Raw genomic sequence first — 21,969 nt, 5'->3', positions numbered from 1 at the left:
TTGCACAAGCAAAAGACAAAAAGTCAAATCTTTAAAAGTAGTGATTCACATATTTTGAGTTAGAGGGCTTTTGTTTTAAATCAGCTTAGTGCCTTGAAAATTGAAACACCATGCTAGAAATGCTTAAATTGCAGAGAGCACTGAGGCAGCCCTTTTACCCAATATCTTACTGACAGTAAAAGTCTGGATAAACAGAAGACCAGTCCTCAGTTGAGCTTACCAGTGGGGTACCACAGGGATCGATTTTAGGACCGTTTCTATTTAATTTGAAAGTTACTCCTAAGAGACAGAGGAGGTGCTGCATCTATTTTGTATTCTTAAATTTGAGTTTGAAGGCTTTTGAAAAGACTTTTGAAAGGTAAAAGACATCAAAAAATGTCTATATTCTGAGAATGTTACCTCTGTGTTGTTGGACACTGGCACAGTGATGCCGTTCTCATTGGGGATGTTGTTGGAGCTGTTATTAGGCGAGCTCGGGCCTGAGCCTGGGGCGCTGCTACACGCAGAATCTGAAACACAAACACATATCATACACAGAGAAAGGAGAGCTTTTTGAAGATCCAGGCTCCCCTATATGTTTGAGTTTCTCTCACCTGCCATGTCGAGCGAGCGTTTCTTGGCAGTGGTGATGGGACTGTCTCGGCGACGCAGCAGCGGACTGCTCCTCCGCTCGCTCACCTTCTGCTTCAGCCGGGAGCGTAGCTTCAGGTTGGGCTCGGAGGCTGAAAGATAGACAGAGGCAGAGGGACCAGACTGAGTGATTTTTTCATGGTTTGAATACTGACTGGCTACAGTATATAGTGAGGGAAAAGGAATAGTAATAAAAAGCTGTAGCAAAACTTCTTTTCTAGTGCTGCTCATTGTTTAACCTCCTTTGTGTTTGAGGTCATGTCCCCAGTTCAGTTTCCTCATAACTCCCTTAATATTTTCTCCTGTTTTGTTAGACTTATAAGTTTGAGTAGTTTGCTTTTTGTACCACTGAACCCCATCATCAGTCAGCCTCAGTCAAGTCCTCTCTTGGGTTGTTTGCCTTTTTTAAGAGGTTAGTGTTAATGTGACATTTTTCTCAATTCTGTGATTTGAATAAAAGGAAATGCCAATAGTTTTAAAACCCCGGGCCTCACTTCTACGTATTTTCTTGCAGGACCAAAACATTTTCAAATTGCACCAGTAGATTCCTCTTGGCTGCAGCTGAAAGATGTCTGGAATGCAATCCTTCCAACAACAGCATGCAATCTAAATATCTCTGCTGAAAAGGTTGTTTTTGACAAGGACAGGCAAAAGAATCATTCCACATATAGGCCATTTTTTGCCTTTTGAAACAGGAAAGCAAATTTACATATGTCTTTTCAAAATTGCGAGGCACTGTTGACAAAAACACCAACTATACCTGGCAGACAAGGGAGTCGCTGATCTACCACCGACTGATTATGCTTGTTTCTTGGTGTTTTTGATGTTTTAAAAGGTTAGCTTTGATCAAACCCAGTTCAGTACTGAAAAAACATCAAATAAAGTATAATGGAGTGTGTAAAAAGCAATGGCAAAGTTGTGCCATACTGGGATTTCCCATTAATTGCTTAATCCCTGTTAAACAAGACTAAATCAAGTCATACTTAATGAAGTTTTACAGTATCATACAAGTCTTGTTTCTTCCATTTAACAAGGTATGTCCATGATTAATCACAGCCTTTATTAAGGCCAAATGCTTCTGCCTCATTATTCAACAAAAACAGGCCTTAACGTTAAGCTTAGACATTTTTATCTAGCCGGGAATTGTAGTCAAAGCTTCCTTTTCAAAACCAGCAAACTCCACCAACACATGGGAGTTGGTGATCTACCTCTGAATGTGTTCTGTTGATTTTGGTGTGTTACAGAGGCCCTGGAAAGGTCAAACCTTCCTTGTAAACAATCTTATCAACCTAGAAATTATGTTTTTAAACTATCAACTGACCAACTAAAGTGTGACACTGCGTGCAGATAAAGCTGGTTATGTGGTGTTCCATCACCATTTCAAGCTTCCTTGGGGTTAAACTTTACAGCTCTGGACAAATCGATCAAAGGGTGGGAGTGTTACCTGAGCTACAGCCTCCCAGGCTTTCATCTTAAACTCACATCAATCCATCACGGAGTGCCGTACACAGATCCGCTCTGTTATAAAACCTGTTTGCTCGACATATTGGTACATGCCGCTCTTTATTTATTGTACAAATCCTCCCCCCGGTTCAGATGCTTTCTGAACTTGCCAAATTCTGAACCACTTTCCCAAAAGCATCGCGGCTAAAAAGCAATAAGCTCCAATTAGGGAGCCATGTCTGAATGCCTAAAGGCCTTCTGGTCTTTTGTGTACGCTGTGACCGACTTGTGAATGGAGACAGAGAGAAGGGAACGGCATGTCACCTTGGCTCTGGCCATTGGGGCTAACGCTTTGTTTACTTTGCCCTGCCAATCAGCGGCGTCGGATAATTTCACTATTCATTATCCAATTTTTAATTACCAAAGGAGGCCTAAATCCAAAGTGGTACACCGCTAACCCTGTTTGTGATATAACCAGATTAATCTGCTACTAGATTTCTTACTTTAAACAGACGCTATGAAGAATGAAAAGCCACTTTTCATGAAACCACATCTCACTGGAAAATCCTTTAAGTAGACGTTCATCAAAAATTAACATAATCCCGATTGAAGTGTCAGATAAAAATAAACGTGTGAAAAAGAGTGAAGTGTGAAGTTTGAGGCGTGAAACTTCAGTAGCTCAAAGTAGGAGGAACATATCAGGCCAGTTGGAGTCGAACCAACTGACGTAGGTGGAACTCTGTGGAGCCAATTAACTACAAATAAAGATTTCCAAGGTCCACTGGCCTATAACCTCTTTTATGGATAATTCTAAAACAAAGATGAAAGTTTTCTTGGAAAGACCATTTCTATGGCGTTGAAAATTTATGTCATCAGCGTATAAAGAAGCCAAAACGGAAAACAGGAAACCAACTGCGCCAAGACCTAATTCTGAATATTTTAACTTTAAAAGTACAGTACTGTGCAGAACTTTTAGGCAGTTCTGGGCCAAAAACTGAGGCTGAATTAAGGTGTAGATGTGGTGAGTAAGAGGCCAGGAGGGAGGACTGACACAACCCCAGTCGTGCTCTGGATGTCCCGCATATAACCAGTGGCATAGGAAAATAATCTGTTGAAAAAATAACCACACCCTCACAGCGGAGAAAGGGGTGGATGTGGCAGGTGGTAGGGTTGACACAAGCCTCTGATTGTGCTGTGGATGGCCCAAGGGCCCAAAAACCGCTGGTGGTCTCTGGGTATATTAGCCGGGGTAAAAAGGCCTGGACTAAAGAGATGCTGACGAGCTTGAACTTGGCTTGCTTAGCAACACAAGAGTGCGTCGACATGTGTCCAGCGTTACTCTGGCTGCCTCACCCTTTCTCTTCAGCTCCAGGTTGTGGCACATCAGGCCGGTGATGACTGTTTAGCGCCCTTTATGCCTAAAGCGTATGCACATGACTGTACATAATGATCTTTCAGTGATTAGAAATGTTTATTTTGCTCTTAGACCATATTAAGTTTCCACACAAATTGTATCTAAAAGTGAAAAGATTAATCCAAATGGGGAACAAGGTGCAAAGGTGAAAAAATCCTGCAAAAGCTGCGTAGAAAAGCAGCCAACAAGTGTAATTTCCATTTTTTTCCCTAAGGAAACCCTTTCGATTAAATATTTATAGCTTATGTCATCACTTTACACTTTAAGCTAAATACCTTTAAGATTAAAGACCATAAACTTTTTTTCTAAGTCACAATTATAATCCTTGGCACACTTTCAGCTTTAGGCAGAGGAAAAAAGAAGATACAATTATGAATATGATTTTAATTTAACCTTGGTTCATCGCAACACTCAGCAGAAAAACTCTTTCAATTGTTTTTGTTCCAGACTGTTCAATATTCAATGTTTTTCAGCGGATTGAAAAATACAATTACAGTCAATCTTCTTCAATGTTCCAACCATCACCTTTGGTCAAGCTTTGGGTGACTGAAAGATAAGGTAGAGTTCGACAAATACAAGCCACTGAATATTGGCTGAGTGGAAGAAAGCTGCTGCTCCTTCATACCAACAGGAACTAGTTGAGGTGGTTCAGGCATATAATAAAGATGCCACCTGGGTGCCTCTTTTAGAGGTCTCCCAGGTAGGTCCAACTGGAATAAAACCAGGGGATTGACCCAGAACTCACTGGAGGGAATATCCTTTCTGGGCTGGGAACGCCTCAGAATCCCCAAGGACAAGTTGGAAAACATCATTGTTCTTAGCCTTAGCTTGACCTCATGTCAGCAGAAGGCAATGGATGGATGATAATAAACTAATTTTTACTTAATTAATGACTAATATCAACAGCTATTTTCTCAAGTTTTGATCTGAGGACATTGTTATTATCACTTTAACTGTCTGAAATCTAAACAATTACTTCTACTTTCTTACATACACAAGCCTGTACTAAGACAAATAAGGCTAAATAAACTTGGAAGTGATACCCAGTGCCACACAGTCTTAACATGCCTACTACATAGAAACAAGAGGGGGGCATGGGCACATACAATCACACATGATATCAATGCACAGATGGTGCATTGTCGACCTGTTAAAATGGGCCTCACTATAGAGGTGAAAGGCTGTGTATTCACTGGGTGAAATCCTGCATGTTGCTATGTATTAATGGGGGGGGCTGCTCAGTCTGGTCTTCAAATGACGCCATACTCTGTAAAGTAGCGGTCTGCGTATGAGCTATTGTATCTGTGTGAGGGCCTGGCTGCCCCAGTTAGGCTACGAAAAAACCCACAGTGAAAAGACAGGACCAGCATGCTCTGCCTCGGCTCTATCAAAAGGGCACAGAGAGTCAGGGTGCCTCGAACTTTCCCAGCCCATCTGCAGCTTTCCGAGGCACTCATGTGTATGTGAGAACATGATGCAGACGAGGTAGATTGTAAGTCCATATGATGCTCTCTGACCCTTAAATGTGCCCCATGTAATAAGAGCTAATGATTTTAAAAGCTTCCATTTGTCTCAGGTTTTCACAGAATGCCTCTTGTCACGCAATTCCTCTTCCACTAACACATTACAATAATTCTGATTCTTTTTATTGAAGCAGTTAAGTTCTAATCATTAATATTTTCATTATAACAAAAATTATTTTAAAACAATTTAAAAAATAGTGGCAATTCCCCCCATAATCAGTTATGTAAATTATTGAGTGGCAAAGTGCAGCATTCTCATAAACTTGGGTGATAGTCAGGCAAATAACCAGTTAGCAGTAAGTCAACTTCAGGCGTTTTATACTGCAGCACTTAAAAGTGCTGATTCAATGGGATCATAGATATAGGAAAGGACATTGCTCTCAGTAGGGTGGCTGGGCTCTGTCTACCCAGGAAAAGGTCAAAACTAAGCTTTATTTTTACTATGTAGCTAGACGGAGCAGTGCTAGCAACACTCTTTCAATCCCATTTAGAAGCAAATGTCCACATTCCTGTGCTGAAAGTTGAATGAATAGCTTATATGCAAGTATTAAAACAATATTACAAATTAGGCATCCCTAGTTAGGATTCCCACTTAATCTACCTGGGGTCTTTACTACAGAAGCAGTTCATGTATTCAATTGGGATGGCTCCTGGACACCACCATTTAAAGGCTTTCCAATCAAGTAAAGATCCAGGCAGAACCAGATCGAGCTGGAGAGACTTTGTATCTCCTATGGATTCCTTGGCACGAATGAAAAGTTGCTGAGGAAATGGATGTATTGCTTAACATACCACCACGTAAATATGACTCCAGAGAACAAGATGAGTCAATGAATGGACGTTTGTAACTCACTACTTTGTCAGCCCAGCAGTTCTATACATATTATAAACATTCAACCTGCAAAATACATGTTGGCTTTAAATAGGAACTAGTTTTAGGCACAAGCACCTGCTGAAGTGGCGTAAATTGGATGATAGCATCATCTTTGGAGCTTTGTATGGCATTGATCTGGCATCTTTGGCTGAGATACATAACCACATACACTTTGCCATACCTTAAGTCGTAGAGGAGAATTTCTCTGGTAGACTCAGGTAGTAGTATTGACTTTTGGGTATAAATATGAAACAGCATAACATATAAGGACCACATGCATTTTGCCATACCTTCCATACTGAAAGGAATGTACATTAAGCACTTAGCCTTGATAATAGCTGGTATAATCTTGGTAGAGACCTGGATTTGTAGTGGTTCTAACATGGCTTTTGGGCCAGACTTTGGCCATCATTCACTTCTTTGCTGTTCATTTGGCCCAATCTGAGCCAAAGGAAATATGTTGTCAGGGAGGTTGGTTACCACCAGAAATGTTCCTAGACAACAAATTACTACATAAATTTAAGGCAGATTCTAATTTAGGCTAGTCCACTGAATACGGCCAAGCCACTAGAAGATATACCATGTGTCCACTGTACTGATTTATTACAGCAGAAACCATAATCGCCCTTGGAATTGCAGGCTTGAATTTATAAAACTATAAATAACTACTTTAACCAACTAGTTCTGATACCGACTAGCACGACCAGGGGTTTTCCTGGATCAAAATGAGACAGTAGGGGAACCTATCTGATCATGTACATTTACATGTGTGCATACTTGCTCAAACATTTTCACAAGCAAGTTTAGGAATTATAATTGTGTGATTGAGAAAGATAAGTCTGTTTTATTATGCAAAAATTGCACTGCCAGCACATATGGAGTGTTACAGTTAAAGACGTCAATTACATCCAATGCTTCCTTTGAAAGAGGATTTCCATCATGAAAACAGGTCCAGCTGATGATGGCTGGTGGTGCTGTGAAAGTAGTAAAGTCATAGTATCATCACAGCCTCTTTAAGAAGCTGAAAACAACAATTTTAAGCCATTTAGCACTATTTGATTTTGTGATACTCAGTTTATATCTGAATAAAAGTTCTAGCGGCACAAGGTTGAGCAAGGAGATGCACAAAAGAGCGCTGTTGCTCCGTTCGACCGTTGCTGGGAGCCCTGGGTGCCAGTCTTTTACTTTATGGCCAGGCGGTGAAATAAAAGAGCCTCTAACCTCCCCAGAGCTGATATTACCATAAGTAAACCCCGCAAAGCACGTCATCGCTGTGGGCAAATATCAGGGTGGCACAGGTTCTCTCCTCTCCAACAGACGAGCACAATCCTCAGCCTTATAGAAATCAAGGGACAAACTGACAGTCCAGAGTCGATCTCTGCACTCTTTACCATTCTCACGCCTAGTTTTTATTGAAGTAAAGCATCACAGTGCCACTTGCTGGATGAGTTTAAACCCTGCTTGCCAGCTCCCATCCTCTGTGTTTTCATCCTCTATTGCCCTGCTTATAAAAAGAAACCAACATTCCCTCCATCCTTCACCACAAATGTTTTTCTTTCCATGAAGAAAAATGTCTTGAGGTCCTTCAGATGGTCAGCGAAGCCGCAAAATGCTCATCTTCTATGCTCCATCTCTCTGTTTATCACTGTTCCTTCTCTACTCTTCATCTCCTACGCTTCCTTTAACTCTATGTCTCTCTTCCCTCTCATCGTCTTCTTCTCCGCTCGCTCGCAGGGTGGAATGTGGCTGTGTGGGCCAGTGTCAACTGTGGTCTCTCTGCTGTTATAGCCAGCAGCCCGGAGGCTCAGAGTCAACAGGGCTGCAGCGCTGGCTGTAGCCTCCTGCCGCCGCGCTAAGTGAATAATTGCACTGTAAGACGACCGCTGCTTCACGGCTACAACACCACACACACCGCTAGCACTTTGCACACACATACTGAGATGTACACACACACACAACTGAAAAATGAGTGCAAACAGCTGATTTTACTCTGCAAAGAGGTCTGTGCTTGAAGAACTGAAGCCTGGAGACACTTTCTGGATCTGCAGGATTCTACGCAGCTAGATTGACTATAACAATGCTCAATGCAGAGGTAAAGTTAACATATAAACAAGCCCTTTTCACAGGGTGCAAAGGCACTCGCTCTACAAACAACCGTTATCTAAATGCAGCACTTTTCCTTTCAAACACAACAGCAATACTCCTTGAATGATAAAGTACCATAAAATAACAATAAAAGTGAAAGTAAAACAGAAGGTAAGGAGGCTAAAGGTGAAAAGTAATAAAATTTAAATTTAAAGTTAACTGTCTTTGCCCATTGTGTTTGTACAAGCTGAGTGCAGTCCATTGCTTTTTCTCTCCACAAATCCATAACAAATTACACTGCTTAAAATCAAGTGATATTAGAATATGCATGCATTCAAAGATTTAGGGCTTCCTGTTAGACATCACTTTTTTTTAATGTATTTTTACTTGATAGATCAGCCACAGAGTCACTCTGATAACCACTCAACAGTTTTTGCAGTAACTTTGTCCTTTTCTTGCCCTTATACATTATTTTCTACCTAGTCCACTTTGTATACCTTTGTTTATATTTTTATTGATGCATTTATATTCTTTTTTTTTATGCACTACAGCCATTTTTTTTACTCTGTATGGCTAATTTCATATTGTCCTGTTTCCATATCTATTTCCAGTTGAAATCTTGCTTCATTTGCACGGCAACCATTCTTGGCTCTTAATTCTTTACTGTAATCATCTGTTTATAGTGTCTCTTCTTTATGTAGGCGTTTATATACTGTATGTATTGTCTGAAAACGTATTTTTCTATATATTTACTTGCAATTGAGATTTTTTTTTAGTTAGACTTTTGCTTTTTGTACTGCTGCAATGCTGTGAAAACTCGAAGTATTTTGCTTTGTTAAAGGTTTAATTAGCATCCATGAAGGCATGATATGAGCAAGCAATCAAATGAGACAGCTCATGGGTTTAATATGCGTCCACTGTAAGCTAAACAGAGTGAAGAAATATTGCTGCTGCGAATTACCTGGCCCAGAGCTATCATACAGATTGAAAACAATAAAGGGCCGAGAATAGAGCCCTGGGGAACCCCAAAAGTAATTGCTGCATTACTAGAAGAGGCGCTCCCATATGGTAAAGTGTTAAAATAGAATCCATCTGAGCAAGTTGGTTTAAAAGTGCTATTATCAGACAAATGAAGGGAAGCAGAAATATCAGACGGAAAACTACAGAAAGCACCAAATCCTAAAATAAGCAAAAATCTTTAAGCATCCTAGCAAAAGATGCAGGTTCCATCAGCCATTAAAAGCAATTTGATATAAACCTGTACTTATGAGCACTGTCAGTCAAACTCAAGTTTTTTAAGTCTTTGCAAAACAATAGTTGATTTAATACAACCCAGCAGGATTAAGAACTCTTAAAAACCAATAAATGTCAGCTTCTAAAATGGTAAAAACCTCTCTCACTCTATTGAACTCACTCTATTGAACTCTTGAACCACCTACGCTTCTACTCTCTCAAAGACTCTCATGTGGGGGATGCTGGGAGACCCTGACAGCCTAATGTGGATGTGATTAATGGTGCCGAGCCCTGATGCCTGATCTAAATTATGCTGGACGTGAGTCTGCATTAAAGCTACTGGACATTACAGTTGCTAGTTTTATCCTCTCAAATGTAAGGCTGCATAGGAGCGAGCAGACAGATCTGCACTGCCAAAATAAATGTGTTAGTGTTTATGTGTGTGATGTACCAGTTTTTCGCAGTGGGAAGTCATCACGCGGGTTGTAGACACCCAGCACAGGGTGGTTGTAGGTGGAGACACCAGTCTGTGGAGGCGAGCTCTGATCCAGAGAGCTGTGCTGAGTTTTGCTGTGGAACAGAAACACAAATATCCAGAGATTTAACAGCACTACCAAGATAACAAGATTATGTTTACAAGGGCAAAAATCTAAATACAGTGGACATGTGACCCAAAGAGTAATCCTCACAATGTATCTAACTTCATGGCTGTCAAAGATCTTTATGATTAACGCATCATGCAAATCCTTTGGCAAGGCCAGCAGACGTGCTGCCATCTGCTCACAGCCTACAGAATAAGGTGGTGTTTGTGGGAAAAGTTAAGCCGAGCTGGCTCTTGACCAAATGTTCCTGACTAGTGGATGTACACACTCGTCTGTCCCAAAAGTGAGGGGGCTGATGGGTCCAATGAGAGGAGAAAATTTACATTCAGGAGAGAAGGGTATAGAAAAGTAGAGACAGGTGGAGAGGAAGGAGAAAGATGGTATCACTGTCAGCTGTTGAAAGTCCTGTGGGTGTTTTTATTACACATAAAGGTTACGTAACATTATGCATTTGGTTATGTATTTGCATTTTCAGGTTGAAGTGCTTTTATTGCGCAAAATTAACTTTTTAAATATCTACAATGTTTAAACATTTTAAGGTGTTTATTAGGGGTGGAAATTGCAGGCTTAATCACGATATGATACAATACTTGGTATGTGGGCCACAACAAAATCATGATAACAGCAATTGATATTTCTTTTAATCTGTATCCACTGATTTTAGCCTGATGTCTTCCTTTCCATATTTTGCCAATTATTTTCCATAGATTTTATTTTTATTTATGTCATATGCTTCATTGTGAGGAGTCATGAAGTTGGAGAGCTCAGTCAGTCACAGCAGCAGGGAAAGTTTTGCTATTTTTTTTTTTGTTTCACTTGGCAGAGAAGGTTATACTCAAAAGATGCTCCCTGGGTTAGTGAATCAGCATGCTTTGACTTTCCAGGGAGTGCATAGCTAGAAACTCCCATATACATCTATGACCATGAGTACTGAATACGATAGAAATAACTCAAAAGTAATTAATCCATAGTAGCATGAATCTGAATATAAGGGTGCAACAAGCTTTATGCTATAAAGGAGGAAGCTGGGATGGAGGACGTTAAGCTTTGTTGAGAGAAAGAGCTGTGATTGGCTGTGGGAGCTTGGATGCGATAATTAGGATCAGCTGGTCATCAGCTGATCACAGTTGGACGTAGAGCTGGGCAATTAATTAAAAATATAATTGAAAACGACATTTAGAGCCTCTAACTGGCATAAACCCGCGGTGTCAATTATTTCAATTTTTTCCCTTTTTCTTGGAAAAATTTGACTTTTTACGAAAACATTTTCATTTCAGCTGATGTCTGTTTTGATTTCTAATGTTTCAATAAATAACCACAAATAGTTAATAATGTGTTTCTTTCAGTTGTTTGTTTTAAAACTATACAAAAATTTACAGAAGAAACCGAGTCTGAGATTGGAAGTGGAATAATCGTTCATTAATCATAATCAAGATAAAAAGTTTAATTAATTTTGATTTTTGCCATAACTACCCAGCCCTAGTTGGACCTATGACTACCATGTCCTGCATGACTAATGTTGGGCTGGTCGTATAAACTAGGTTTTTTCTGTAAAGGTAGTTTTAAAACCAAACACCTGCTTAATAAATGTTTTTGTCTGGAAAAGTATCTACATTTCAATTTATCATTAAAAGAGAACAGTCTTAGTGTGTTGCAGTTTAATATAAATCTATTTCAATTGGAATTATCTTGTTTTTTAAAAAAATTCAAAGTACACCTGACATATTTTTTTGTGCTTCAGTTATTTTTTTTTTGTTTTTAATCATAGAAAATCAATGCAACACGAGTGGTCATTACAAAGACTATTTATAAAAGAGTTATTTTTCTATAGTTATAGTAATGGTGTTACTCTTGTAATTGTTTGAAATGCTTCCTTTATTAATGAAGAGATGACATATGAACAATGGACCTCATTCCCCAGACATTCTTGGAGAAAATTTCTTCTTGTCATCATGGCGGCGGGATCGATGTCCGTCTCTCAGTTTAAGGAAGCTGATTAGAAACTTTTTTGCATGCTAATAACAAGTGAAATGAAACTAAAGCGATTGTGATTTGGAGCAGGACTACATCCACTTCAGAACCATGTAAGTACTCCTGCACTTGCAGTCAAGTGCATAGCTGTTTTCACAGTTTTATGTGGACATCTGACATCTTCACTACTTCCCATCTCGGTTCTGTATACCTTCTGATTTTGCAGACAGCTTTGCAGTCTCATGTAAGGGGCAATTTTCTGTGCTTTTTTGGAAGAATGTGCACAAGCTTACAGTTTACAAGTACATGGCTCTAACCAAATTTAAGGAAAAAGATGAGAACAATTAAGTGATTTAAGAACACATTATAAAGCTGATGTAGGTTTTGCCCAATGTCTTCCACAAGAAAGGCAGAATAAATAGGGAAAGAGATGACCTTTCAGTGTCTAATTCATCTAACCCCTGCTTTTCAATCCAGAAACCGCAAAAGAGAAAAAGGGACTGACAATCAGATTCTTTTCACAAATTTAGTTTGCATAACTGTTTTCTAGTCATGCAAATTGTCCACTGTTATACACAGACAATGACAGCGATTACCACGGTGAACAAAGAGAGGCAACACACCTGCGAACCGGCTCCAAAGATGCTACAATAAACGTTCAAGGCTGAGCCTGTGGTCTAAGAGCCCCTATCATCGGGTTCCAATATCCTGCTCTCACGTGCACGTGTGTGAGTGTGCATGTGTCTGTTTTATAACCCTGCTGCATCCATCGCTCAGTCAGGCTCATAGAGCGTGGCGGGTGAGGAAGACGGGAAGCTTGGTGACAGATTATGACAAAAGCTAATACATTATTCATCTGCTGTCAGAAAGAGAGAATTACAGTCTAAAGTTATAAGGATATGCAGGTGGATTCTACTGTCTTACTGCTTTCAGTCATTATTTGGAATTAAATTTATGCTGCAAAGTTTTTCTTTTACTTTATGATGCAAACCACCAGCTGTGAGTGAAAAGTAGCATCTAAATGAGTCTTTACTTCATCGCTTCTCTGTTAGCTATCAGGGATGTCACAAAACCAGATCTGAAAACTTTGATACAGATCTCGTAAAATTAAATATATTGATATCATATTAAGAGGTATCATTCTTATTATTGATGATGGAGCTGTTTCTCACCGGTACCAGTACGGAGCATCATTGGGGAGGCCTCCTTGGTTGAGGCTGCGCTGAGCAAGGGCCTTCTTCTTGTTCAGGACAAACTCCTGCAGCCGCATCTTCACCTCAGTACTCGCCACAGCGCCTTGAGAAACCAAGATGTAGGAGAGGAATGAGGAACAACTCTAAAAACAGCTTCCAGAAAGTCTAAGGCAGCTTGATTTTTGGTTTTATCCCTGGCCCACCAGTTGTTCATTTATTCTAAGAGGGTTTTAATCACTCACAGAACATCCAAGCCTGAACTTAGAACACTTAGGATTTCATTTAAAGCATCTTAAACCTAACAGGATGCCCAGATGTGCTAAATCATACCGTAATCTCTCAGTTTGAGATGTGTAATTATGAAAATCTGTCTCTGAATGCATGATACTATCCTTTTAAAAATGATTTGTAGATTTAAAGTCTTCAAGCATTTACCAAGCTTAAATGATACAGAACTAAATCAGGTATGGGATAAGATAAATTACAAGGTTACTGGTGAATAAGTTTCAGAAAATTTTCAGGACTTTTCTCCTTGAACAGAACTCTACATTAGTTATCTGGCTTTGGGCTCATTTGGGCAAAAAAGGCATCTTTGGACTATTATTTTGAGCTCTTTCAAACTTAAATTGACATGTTTTTTTCTGTTTTGACACATCAGAAAACCTCAGAAGATCACTTAATAAGTAAAATCCCCCAAAGCTACAGCCATGTACTATTGAATAAGCTGCCATTTAAGCTAAAGATGAGGGATTTTGAAATAAGAATGCAGAATAAAGACACAAAAGCCTAAGAAAATTACCCACAAACCACTCACGCAGGTACACGTGAGAGCAAACACACAGAGCAACCTCCATCTTCCTCTTATTCAAACACAAACACACACTTGGCTCGCACAGATGCAGCCTCGCTCTGTAACCGCTTTCCATACGGTGTGTAAACTGCTCTCAAGGACTCCCGTCCGCTGGCTTTCAATGAACTGTTGAGAGACATCCAGCAGGCAGCGGTAATAGCTCGGCTTAGCCCTCCGTGCGCCAAGGCCACCGGCTAATACAGCTCGTTTACCGCCGTAAATACACAGGTTCTCCAAGTAAAACGGAAACACACATACACGCTGACATTTGAATTCAGAGAAACACACACTGTGAAAGCAGATCTCAACGGTCCTTTTAACCTTGGTGCGATCTGAATGAAGCGTTCTTGCAAAGCAGCTCAGACCCCCAGCAGATGCTATAAAAAACGTCAGGCTCTCAAAATGGGAACACGAAATGACTTACATGTCGTCTTTTGAGATGTGTGGGTCCCAAAAACTTTTATTTATGTCATCTTTAACCTTCAGAAGTGAACAGCAGAAGACTGGAGTGCTTTGGTTTTTTCAAGACTATGCAAATTAAAGCCATTTCTGACTAATTCGAGTCACAAAAATGATTTTTTAATTGGACAGAATTTCAGCTTGACCACTGTTGTCTGTGTACAGGGGGGCATACAGCCAAACAACGCCTGATCAACTACTCCCATCCAGCCAGATGAATTTCATGCACATTTTAAATTCTGGTAATAATAACACCCATTTCTTCCTGATTTTGCTTGAACAAACTAGCAGAAACCAGCTGAAACCACCTTGTCAATACAGAGATGAAACACAGTCAAATTAGCAGAAAACAGCTCTGGACCTCAAGCTAACAGGAAATATTAGCTTGCTAGAAGAGGTGCTCTTTATCAGCAGGCAAGGTAGGAAACTGTTTGGGGCCCTAGGCTAGTAGGGGGTCCTTGAACTCTGAATAACTATAAACCAAAGCAGGGACTCAAAATGTGCAAAATTTGCAGTGACAGTAGGAAACCCCCTAAGGGGGCCCCATCTAGCAGCACTCACTCATATACATATTGTAACATACATATTGTAAATGACTTTGTTGTTGGTCTATCCTTCATTATGGGGGACAGAGATACATGAGTAACAGAACTTCTGCCAGCATCAGCCCTCTAAGCCCTGAGCTGTTTTTTAACCGTTTTGTCTCACCTGAACTTATTGTCTTAAGAAGCTTGCAAAACATCAACCCTGGGGTGCACAGTCAAGCTCTAAATATCGTTTTATCAGAACAATTTGGGCTTTTAGAATATATGTGCTGCAGTAGCGTCATATGATTAACTTGAAAAAAGTTATGGGACAAAAAGAGTATAACAAAATAATTTAACAGAAAACATCAAGATTTTTATGTGTGACACACAATAATCAATAATGACTGACTTTTTTGCACAAACTTGTTCTCCCATCTCAGAAAGTCTTTAAAATATTCAGAAATTTACAAAAAAAAAGTCCTTGCATGTCTTTGTGTTTGCTCTATTTGTGGCATTACTCAAAGCCTTTGCTGTCTGCAGTGACACAGAGGGCCACAGCACAGGCTCTCTGTCTCTCTTTCTTTCTGTAATGTGCTATTCATACCGTCTTCTCCAGGATCTAAGTGTAAATGACAAAACAGCCTGCCACCGGTTGTCACAGCCTGTCACAGTGCATTGTGGGATACAAAATAGACAATACAGTGGACAGCAGTAGCTGCTATAGCAGAAACGATCGAAAAATGGATAAAAAATGGATAAAAAAATGATAAAAATACATCCATTATTGGAATTATGCATGTGGATTTAATCTATAGAGATTTGTATTTCTAGCAAGTCCCAGGCTCCCTAGAGAAGCATCCAAAAAAGGGCTATAAGCATCACTGGAATAGCAAAACAGAGGACTTCTAGAGGGGAAAACAAGGAAATACATGCCTTGACTAAAAGAAAAGACTAAAATCTAAGATTGTTTATTGACTAAAGCTGGACTAAAATGTTTCAGATTTTTCGTCGCTTAAAATATGACTGAAACTACAAAGGCAAAAATGACTAAAATGTAACTAAAACTAATAAACATTTTAATCTTAAGATTAAGACTGAATTTAAAATAGCTGCCAAAGTCAATATTGGTGGGGATCAATGCTAGATAAAGGGGCCCCTTGGAATTTTTGCCCAAGACTCATCAGACTCTAGAATCACCACTGCTTGATAGTCAGCTTGTAACTGTTGGTGATGCTGAGTGTGCAAAGTGAGAGCTATTTGACACATCTGAGTTCATTTGACATCTGTAGGAGCATTCAAAGGAAACTTTATTGACAATTGCTCATCCTCTGTCCTGCTGAAAGTCATAGAGAATGAGATGAAAAGCCAACCTAACATTTAGACAAACCTACAGTGTTTGCAGAGGCTAAGGAAGTTCAAGCAGCAAGAGTGATGATTATGTAGCTGTTTCTGTTTTCCTGATGCCTGGCTGTGCAGAGCAGAATTTCAGCAAAGAGGTGTGAAACTTTTCACATAATTTCTCCAGTAACCGCTTTTCGTTTTCCAATATTTGTTGCTGCTCTTAATGTGCCAATTTGTCGCACGGGAGGTGAGAAAAAACATGAAAAGTTACAGTCAAAACTCAGAATCAGACTGAGCTGTGTGAATTCTCAAGGTATACAAACAAAAAAATGTGTTTTTGTGAAATTTGTCTACTTTAGGAAATACGTCAAACTCGAGTTTGGACGCCTGGTGTACAAACTTTGCAGCCACAGTTTTGCTTTTGATTTAGCACATAGACTGTATTTGTAAATGAAAAAGGAAGCCAAGCCAGGACATTTCAGTTCCTCCATGTTAACAGATAGGACATGGGTGAAACTATAAATCAAAATACATAGCAAAAAATTGTTTTTCTGACCCAGATTCTGCTGTGGTGGTTAGTTAATATCATTCTGATTTGAGTCCAAGAGTTGATTTTTCTGTGTTGTTTTTTTTTTTATTAATTATTAGATGTTAAAAGAGCAGATGTGATCAACAGCTCTGTTAACAAATGTGTCCTCTGCAGTGTTTTTAACTGGATTAGCAGAGTAGAGATGGAACACAAGAAGAAAAAAAAATCTAGCAATACAGTAATTTAATATTCAAATATTCAGGCATCTTTAGCTTTACTTTTGTACAACGCAAGGAAACAGACATGTACAGTCCATATTAATACCCATTCATTAATGAAGCATCTCTATGTGCTGGATCTGTGACTCACTTTCCTGTCCTCGCTCCTTGTTCTTCAGTAACTGCAGTTTCTGCTCCCTCTGCTGCTTCTCCAGCTCCTGCTCCAGACGGTGGTTCTCCATCTTCCTCTGGTGTTCCAGAAGCTCCTGCTGGTGCTTCAGCGCCAGAAGCTCCTGCTGTTGCTGTAAGAGGAAACAAAGACAAAGAGCGTCAACGATAAAGTCAGCACTGAATGCCCTTTTTGCCTCATGTCTGAGAAAGTCTGCGGTGATTAAAAAGAGAAAGAATCAGTAGTAAGAGTATTAGCTGTAGGAGATGCTGCGCAGTGTGGCCTCTTTAAGGAGAGACCTGTTGGAGTTCCTGCATGTTACTCCAGCATTGTTTTTCTGCTTAGTTGTTCTTAAAATTGACAAATTACATGGAAAAACAATCCTGTCTGTGTATAGTCTAGCTACAGGTCGTTCTCTACTTAAAGGTCCATGCTGAGCAGCCTCTCCTGTAGCTAATACACTTACTCTTGGCAAGTACCTCATATAGCCACTCTGCAAATTAGCAAACTGTCACTTAAACGGCTTCATAAAGGTTTCTTTAGTCATATGAATATGTTCCAACACACTTTAAGTTCATCACTTCCTTTAAAAGGCATTAATCCCTTATTTTATGTCTTTGAAGATCCTGTTACAGATTTTAATCTGGTTATTAAAATGGCTGAATTTTACACTGCTGTCTCTTTAAAGGTTAAAAATGCGAACAAAGCCATCCACGTCACGATTGTTTATTTCTATATAAAATTAAAGGACAAAAAACATTGCTGCAGGGTAGGTGTCAGATGGCCCTTTTTAGATTTTCCCACATCAAATATTCACATTAATTTCTACATTTCTTTTATTTTTTTGTACAGCACAAATCCAAAGAGATAAGAAGTGACACTCTCCAAAGAGGGCGCCAAAATCAACACAAACTTTAAAGTCACACAGGAGCTTTAAGCATCTGTTTACATTCTGCTTAATTTCAGCTAAACTGCCATCTGATATAATTAGTAAAGGCAGCTGTTTGAAGCAACAAAAAAAACCCTTTGCAATCCTATAAAAACCTCAGGCCACACACTTAAGCCTTTAGATAAACATAAACAATTTAACTGTGGATGAGGCTTCTGGAAGACGCATAACACAATCTGCTCCATTTCTCGTCGTTTGAAAAAGGAGAGAGAAGAGCATCTGTTAAATGCTCTGGATGTTGAAATGTGTCCTCCTCGGGCTTTTATGCTGAAAGCACAAACTCGGCAGTTTGTTCTGTAACAAAAAGTCAAAAATAACCCCCCCCATTAAAGCCAGAATGTTCTCACAAACACCTCTTAGTGATCATTGAAGCGTCCTTGAACGAGCCCCAGAACTCACAGTGAGTCACAGCGGATAAAAGTGTCAATTAAAAGCTTGAAATTCACACAGAAACCTCAAAAGCCTACACATCCAAACTCCAAATCCAGTCTACATTATCCGGTAATGTCTCAGTGATATATGTTGCCCTTACTGTGAAGGCAAATCATATGTTTGAGGCCCAGATTTGAAGCTGAAGGTGAGAGGAAGGTGAGGCAAAGCTTGTGTGAGGGCACATCTGCTCTCTGGCCTGCTTCCATCTCTGGATCCGCCGTCTTTTTTTGACTTTCAATCAACATTGGGGATCGGGGATTGAGTGGGAGGGAAGGCTTAAAGTACCCATCCCACCCACGCACACAAAAACTCCAACAAAGCAGAGATGTGCACACTGAATTCACCATTTTTAACACTTTAACTGATGCAGTGAAGAGTTTCAGGATAGTTTCCTGCTGTCAACATGCATGAAAGGTGTCTGCAGGCATTAAAGTGTGTATAAGCAGGTTTGTGCTGCTGGAAGCAAACTGGGCAAGCATGTGAGAGTGTGTTTGCAGATATTTCAGAGGATGTGTAAGTTTTAATGCTTGTTAGCCTGAGTGTGTGTACAGAAGCTGTGAATGGGTCTGATTGAAGCAGGGCCTCCCTGCTCTGGTTGTGCGTCACAGGTCTCCACCTGAGTGGTCCTGCAGCCCCCCCACAGGCCAGACGGGCCCTCAGACTGCATCAGTCATCACTCAACATGAAAAACAAGCCAAGTGGAGGTTGTTACATTTGTTGTGTGGAGGACTTTAATGTCAAAAAGAGAAAAAAAGCTAAGCAGAAAAGTGGAAAGAGAAAGAAGGAAAGGGAGGAAGAAAAGGGTGTAAGAAGGACAAAACAGGAGGAAGGGAAAAGAGGACAGAAGCATGAAAGATGGGAAAGATGTCAATTAAAAGGAAAAATTTGTAGGATCAATGAGGGGAAGGAAATGGAAGAGGAGAAAGGATGAATAGTAGGAAGAAATCAAGAAAGGAAAGGAAAAAGATGCTGGGAAAAAAGTTTGAAAGGAAAGATTTTTTGTTCTAAAGGATGGGGACGACAGAAAGAAATCCAAAGTCATTAGGCATGTTTACATGGACCACTTGTAATCGGAATAAATGCCTGATCGGAATGAAAATGCTTCATATACACACTCCATTCGAATGAAATCTTCCGATCCGGCGCATTCGGAAAAGAATTTCATTCCGAACGAGAGGGGTGGTTTATGTCGATCCTCATTCGCATCAGCGTCCATGAAAACACTTGATCTGATCACCTCTCCCCGTTTGGGGTAGTTTTTGTCTTACTGCGCATGTCTGCCCCACGTGACATGCTTCCTTATTCTCCCCCTCTGAATGGACTACAGCAGAGGCCTATGTACCGCTGAGCTTGCTGCTTTAACAGGGGAAGCACCAGAAACATCAGAACTGTCTGCAGCACACCATAAAGGTCTATTTCTAAGAACGTTAAAGTAGAAATAAAGATAATATAAAGTACAAACACTAGTGAGTATACAAACCAACATTTTTGAACGGGGATGAGTTGAAAAAATGAGCGAGCGACCTGACGGTGTAAAGCTAACTTCTATTAACTTTTAACTTTTATTCCAAAATATTTCAAGGTCAGAAAGCCAAGGGCCAGACACTGAATTTTTTTCCACCCATTACACCATTAAGATGTCTTGGATGTTCAAAGATATAATCTAAACAGGACAGGTATAAATGTGCTATGTATCACAGCATTTTTTTTTACATCTTTAAACATTTTTAGACTCCCAGAGCTACACCCCTCACCTATTGAGTGAATACTTGACTTTAGGGCACGTATGAGCCCTACAGTTGTCTTCTGCATACCCGTTCTATCAGAATCTTCCTTACACCCCTGCATGCGTCATGAACTGACCCATCTCCGTGCGTAATTTTTTATGCCTTTTAGCGTTGCACCAAGTCATAGGACGGCCTGTGTACAGATTAGGATTAAATTTGTATTTATAAAGAATTTTTACCATTTGATGAGACCCGGAGTTAAATAGGATGCCCCGTTTAACGTAAGTGATCAAGACCATAATTGCACTTCTTGTTGACATAAAATTATATCGTATGTAAATGAAGTTGATATTAGTTTGGCATTAAAGATTTTTATAATAAGGGGTTAAATCAGGCTGACACTGAACTGAATCACTCACCAAAGCGAGATATGAAGTACATAAAAGAAGGAAAAGGGGAAGCAAGAAACAAGTAGCAAGGATAAACAGGAGGTAGAGAAAAGAGAAAAGAAGGGAATGTAAAAGAAAAGATGTGAAGGGAGACAGTGGAACAGAATGGGGAAGACACTAGAAAGGAAATAAAAGAAAATCCAAAAATAGAAAGACAGCAAGAGAGGGAAAACAAAAATGGACAAAAACAGGTCGACCAAATTGAGGAAGGAAGAGAATAAAGGAGAAGAAAGTCAAAAGAATGATCCAACAGACAAAGACAATACAGAAAAGAGGACGATTAAAGAAGGAAAGGACGTAAAAGAAAGAGTGGCACGTGAGGAATTAAAATCATTACTTTCAAACTAATGTAATCCAGCATGCTGAGATATAATCTCCTCCCCCAACAATCCATTTTTAGACTTTTTATTCTAAGTCCTGTAAAAAATAAAGTAGTTCAGCTGCATGTATGAGTATTACAATTCATATTACAGCTTTAATACCCTGAAAAAGAACAAACAGAGGAATATTTTTATGTGACATTTCAGCCTGGTAGGAGCAGTGTGCTGTGGTGCGTTCAGGGGCCTAGATGTATTAAAGCTTCAGAGTGTGGGCGTGCTGATCTAGTTTCACTTTGTATATCCAGGTCACTACGATATAAATGTGCAATTCCAACACGATCTGTTATATGTCACGTTCTGCTTGATGAGCAAAGGGATCCCTGCTTAAATTACTTTTGTGTTTGTGTTGTATCTGTAATATTAGACGCTGATATTGAGGCTATAGCAGGGCTGGAGCATGAGGGGTTTAGTTATGTAACACACCACCAGCTCTGCAGAAGTCTGTCTGATTCCTAGCACATCCTTCTATCGCTGTTATCAGTCTCTGAAGCTGAAGCAAATGAAGCCAGAGTGCCTCCTTGTTTTGTACTCGCAGCAGAGTGCTTTTAAGGCTGACAGAGCCGCTGCTGCAGAGTTTAGTCTCTTAATGAACAAGTGTGGCAGGCTAAATGAAGAGCTGCCTCTGCTTTGTTTTGTAAAGTTTTATTAAACAGGTTTGGGCTACAAGCCTGACACTTTGATTTTGGATTGTTGCCTCTTGAATTAAGTAAAAATGCACTCTTTCTGCAGCTTTAATTTTGTTGGTTGTTTACATTGCTGGCTGCTGTAAGCCTGCAGCTTTAATTATTGATGATGCTGCTTTTCCTGGAAAATAAAGGCTTAATATACACTAAAATAGGAGTGGGAATTGCAGGATTGTTTACAATTAAGTGCTATAAGCTATTGAAAATTATGACAACATATGACAAGACACAAAAAAATCCCTCTATGTATGAACTGTAGACCCAGGAAGCTTACAGAAATCCAAAACC

At 39.8% G+C, this 21,969-nt stretch overlaps 1 protein-coding gene across 5 annotated transcripts in view; it reads right to left on the bottom strand.

Moving 5' to 3' along the window:
- LOC121506247 (histone deacetylase 4-like) overlaps positions 1 to 21,969 on the bottom strand; it is a 98,696-nt gene that overhangs the window by 27,348 nt on the left and 49,379 nt on the right. For all 5 annotated transcript variants that reach the window (XM_041781961.1, XM_041781959.1, XM_041781960.1 and 2 more), the window contains 5 exons: positions 17,044 to 17,194; positions 12,948 to 13,071; positions 9,654 to 9,772; positions 594 to 722; positions 400 to 509 (listed from right to left, as the gene is read on the bottom strand). In XM_041781961.1, coding sequence (XP_041637895.1) covers positions 400 to 509; positions 594 to 722; positions 9,654 to 9,772; positions 12,948 to 13,071; positions 17,044 to 17,194 — 633 coding nt within the window. The remainder of the gene's footprint in view (positions 1 to 399; positions 510 to 593; positions 723 to 9,653; positions 9,773 to 12,947; positions 13,072 to 17,043; positions 17,195 to 21,969) is intronic.

The sequence above is a fragment of the Cheilinus undulatus genome, linkage group 24 (assembly GCF_018320785.1).
Source record: "Cheilinus undulatus linkage group 24, ASM1832078v1, whole genome shotgun sequence".
NCBI classification, from domain to species: Eukaryota; Metazoa; Chordata; class Actinopteri; order Labriformes; family Labridae; genus Cheilinus; species Cheilinus undulatus.
Note: the sequence above shows the minus strand (reverse complement) of the source record. Positions and strands in the feature narration are given on the sequence as shown.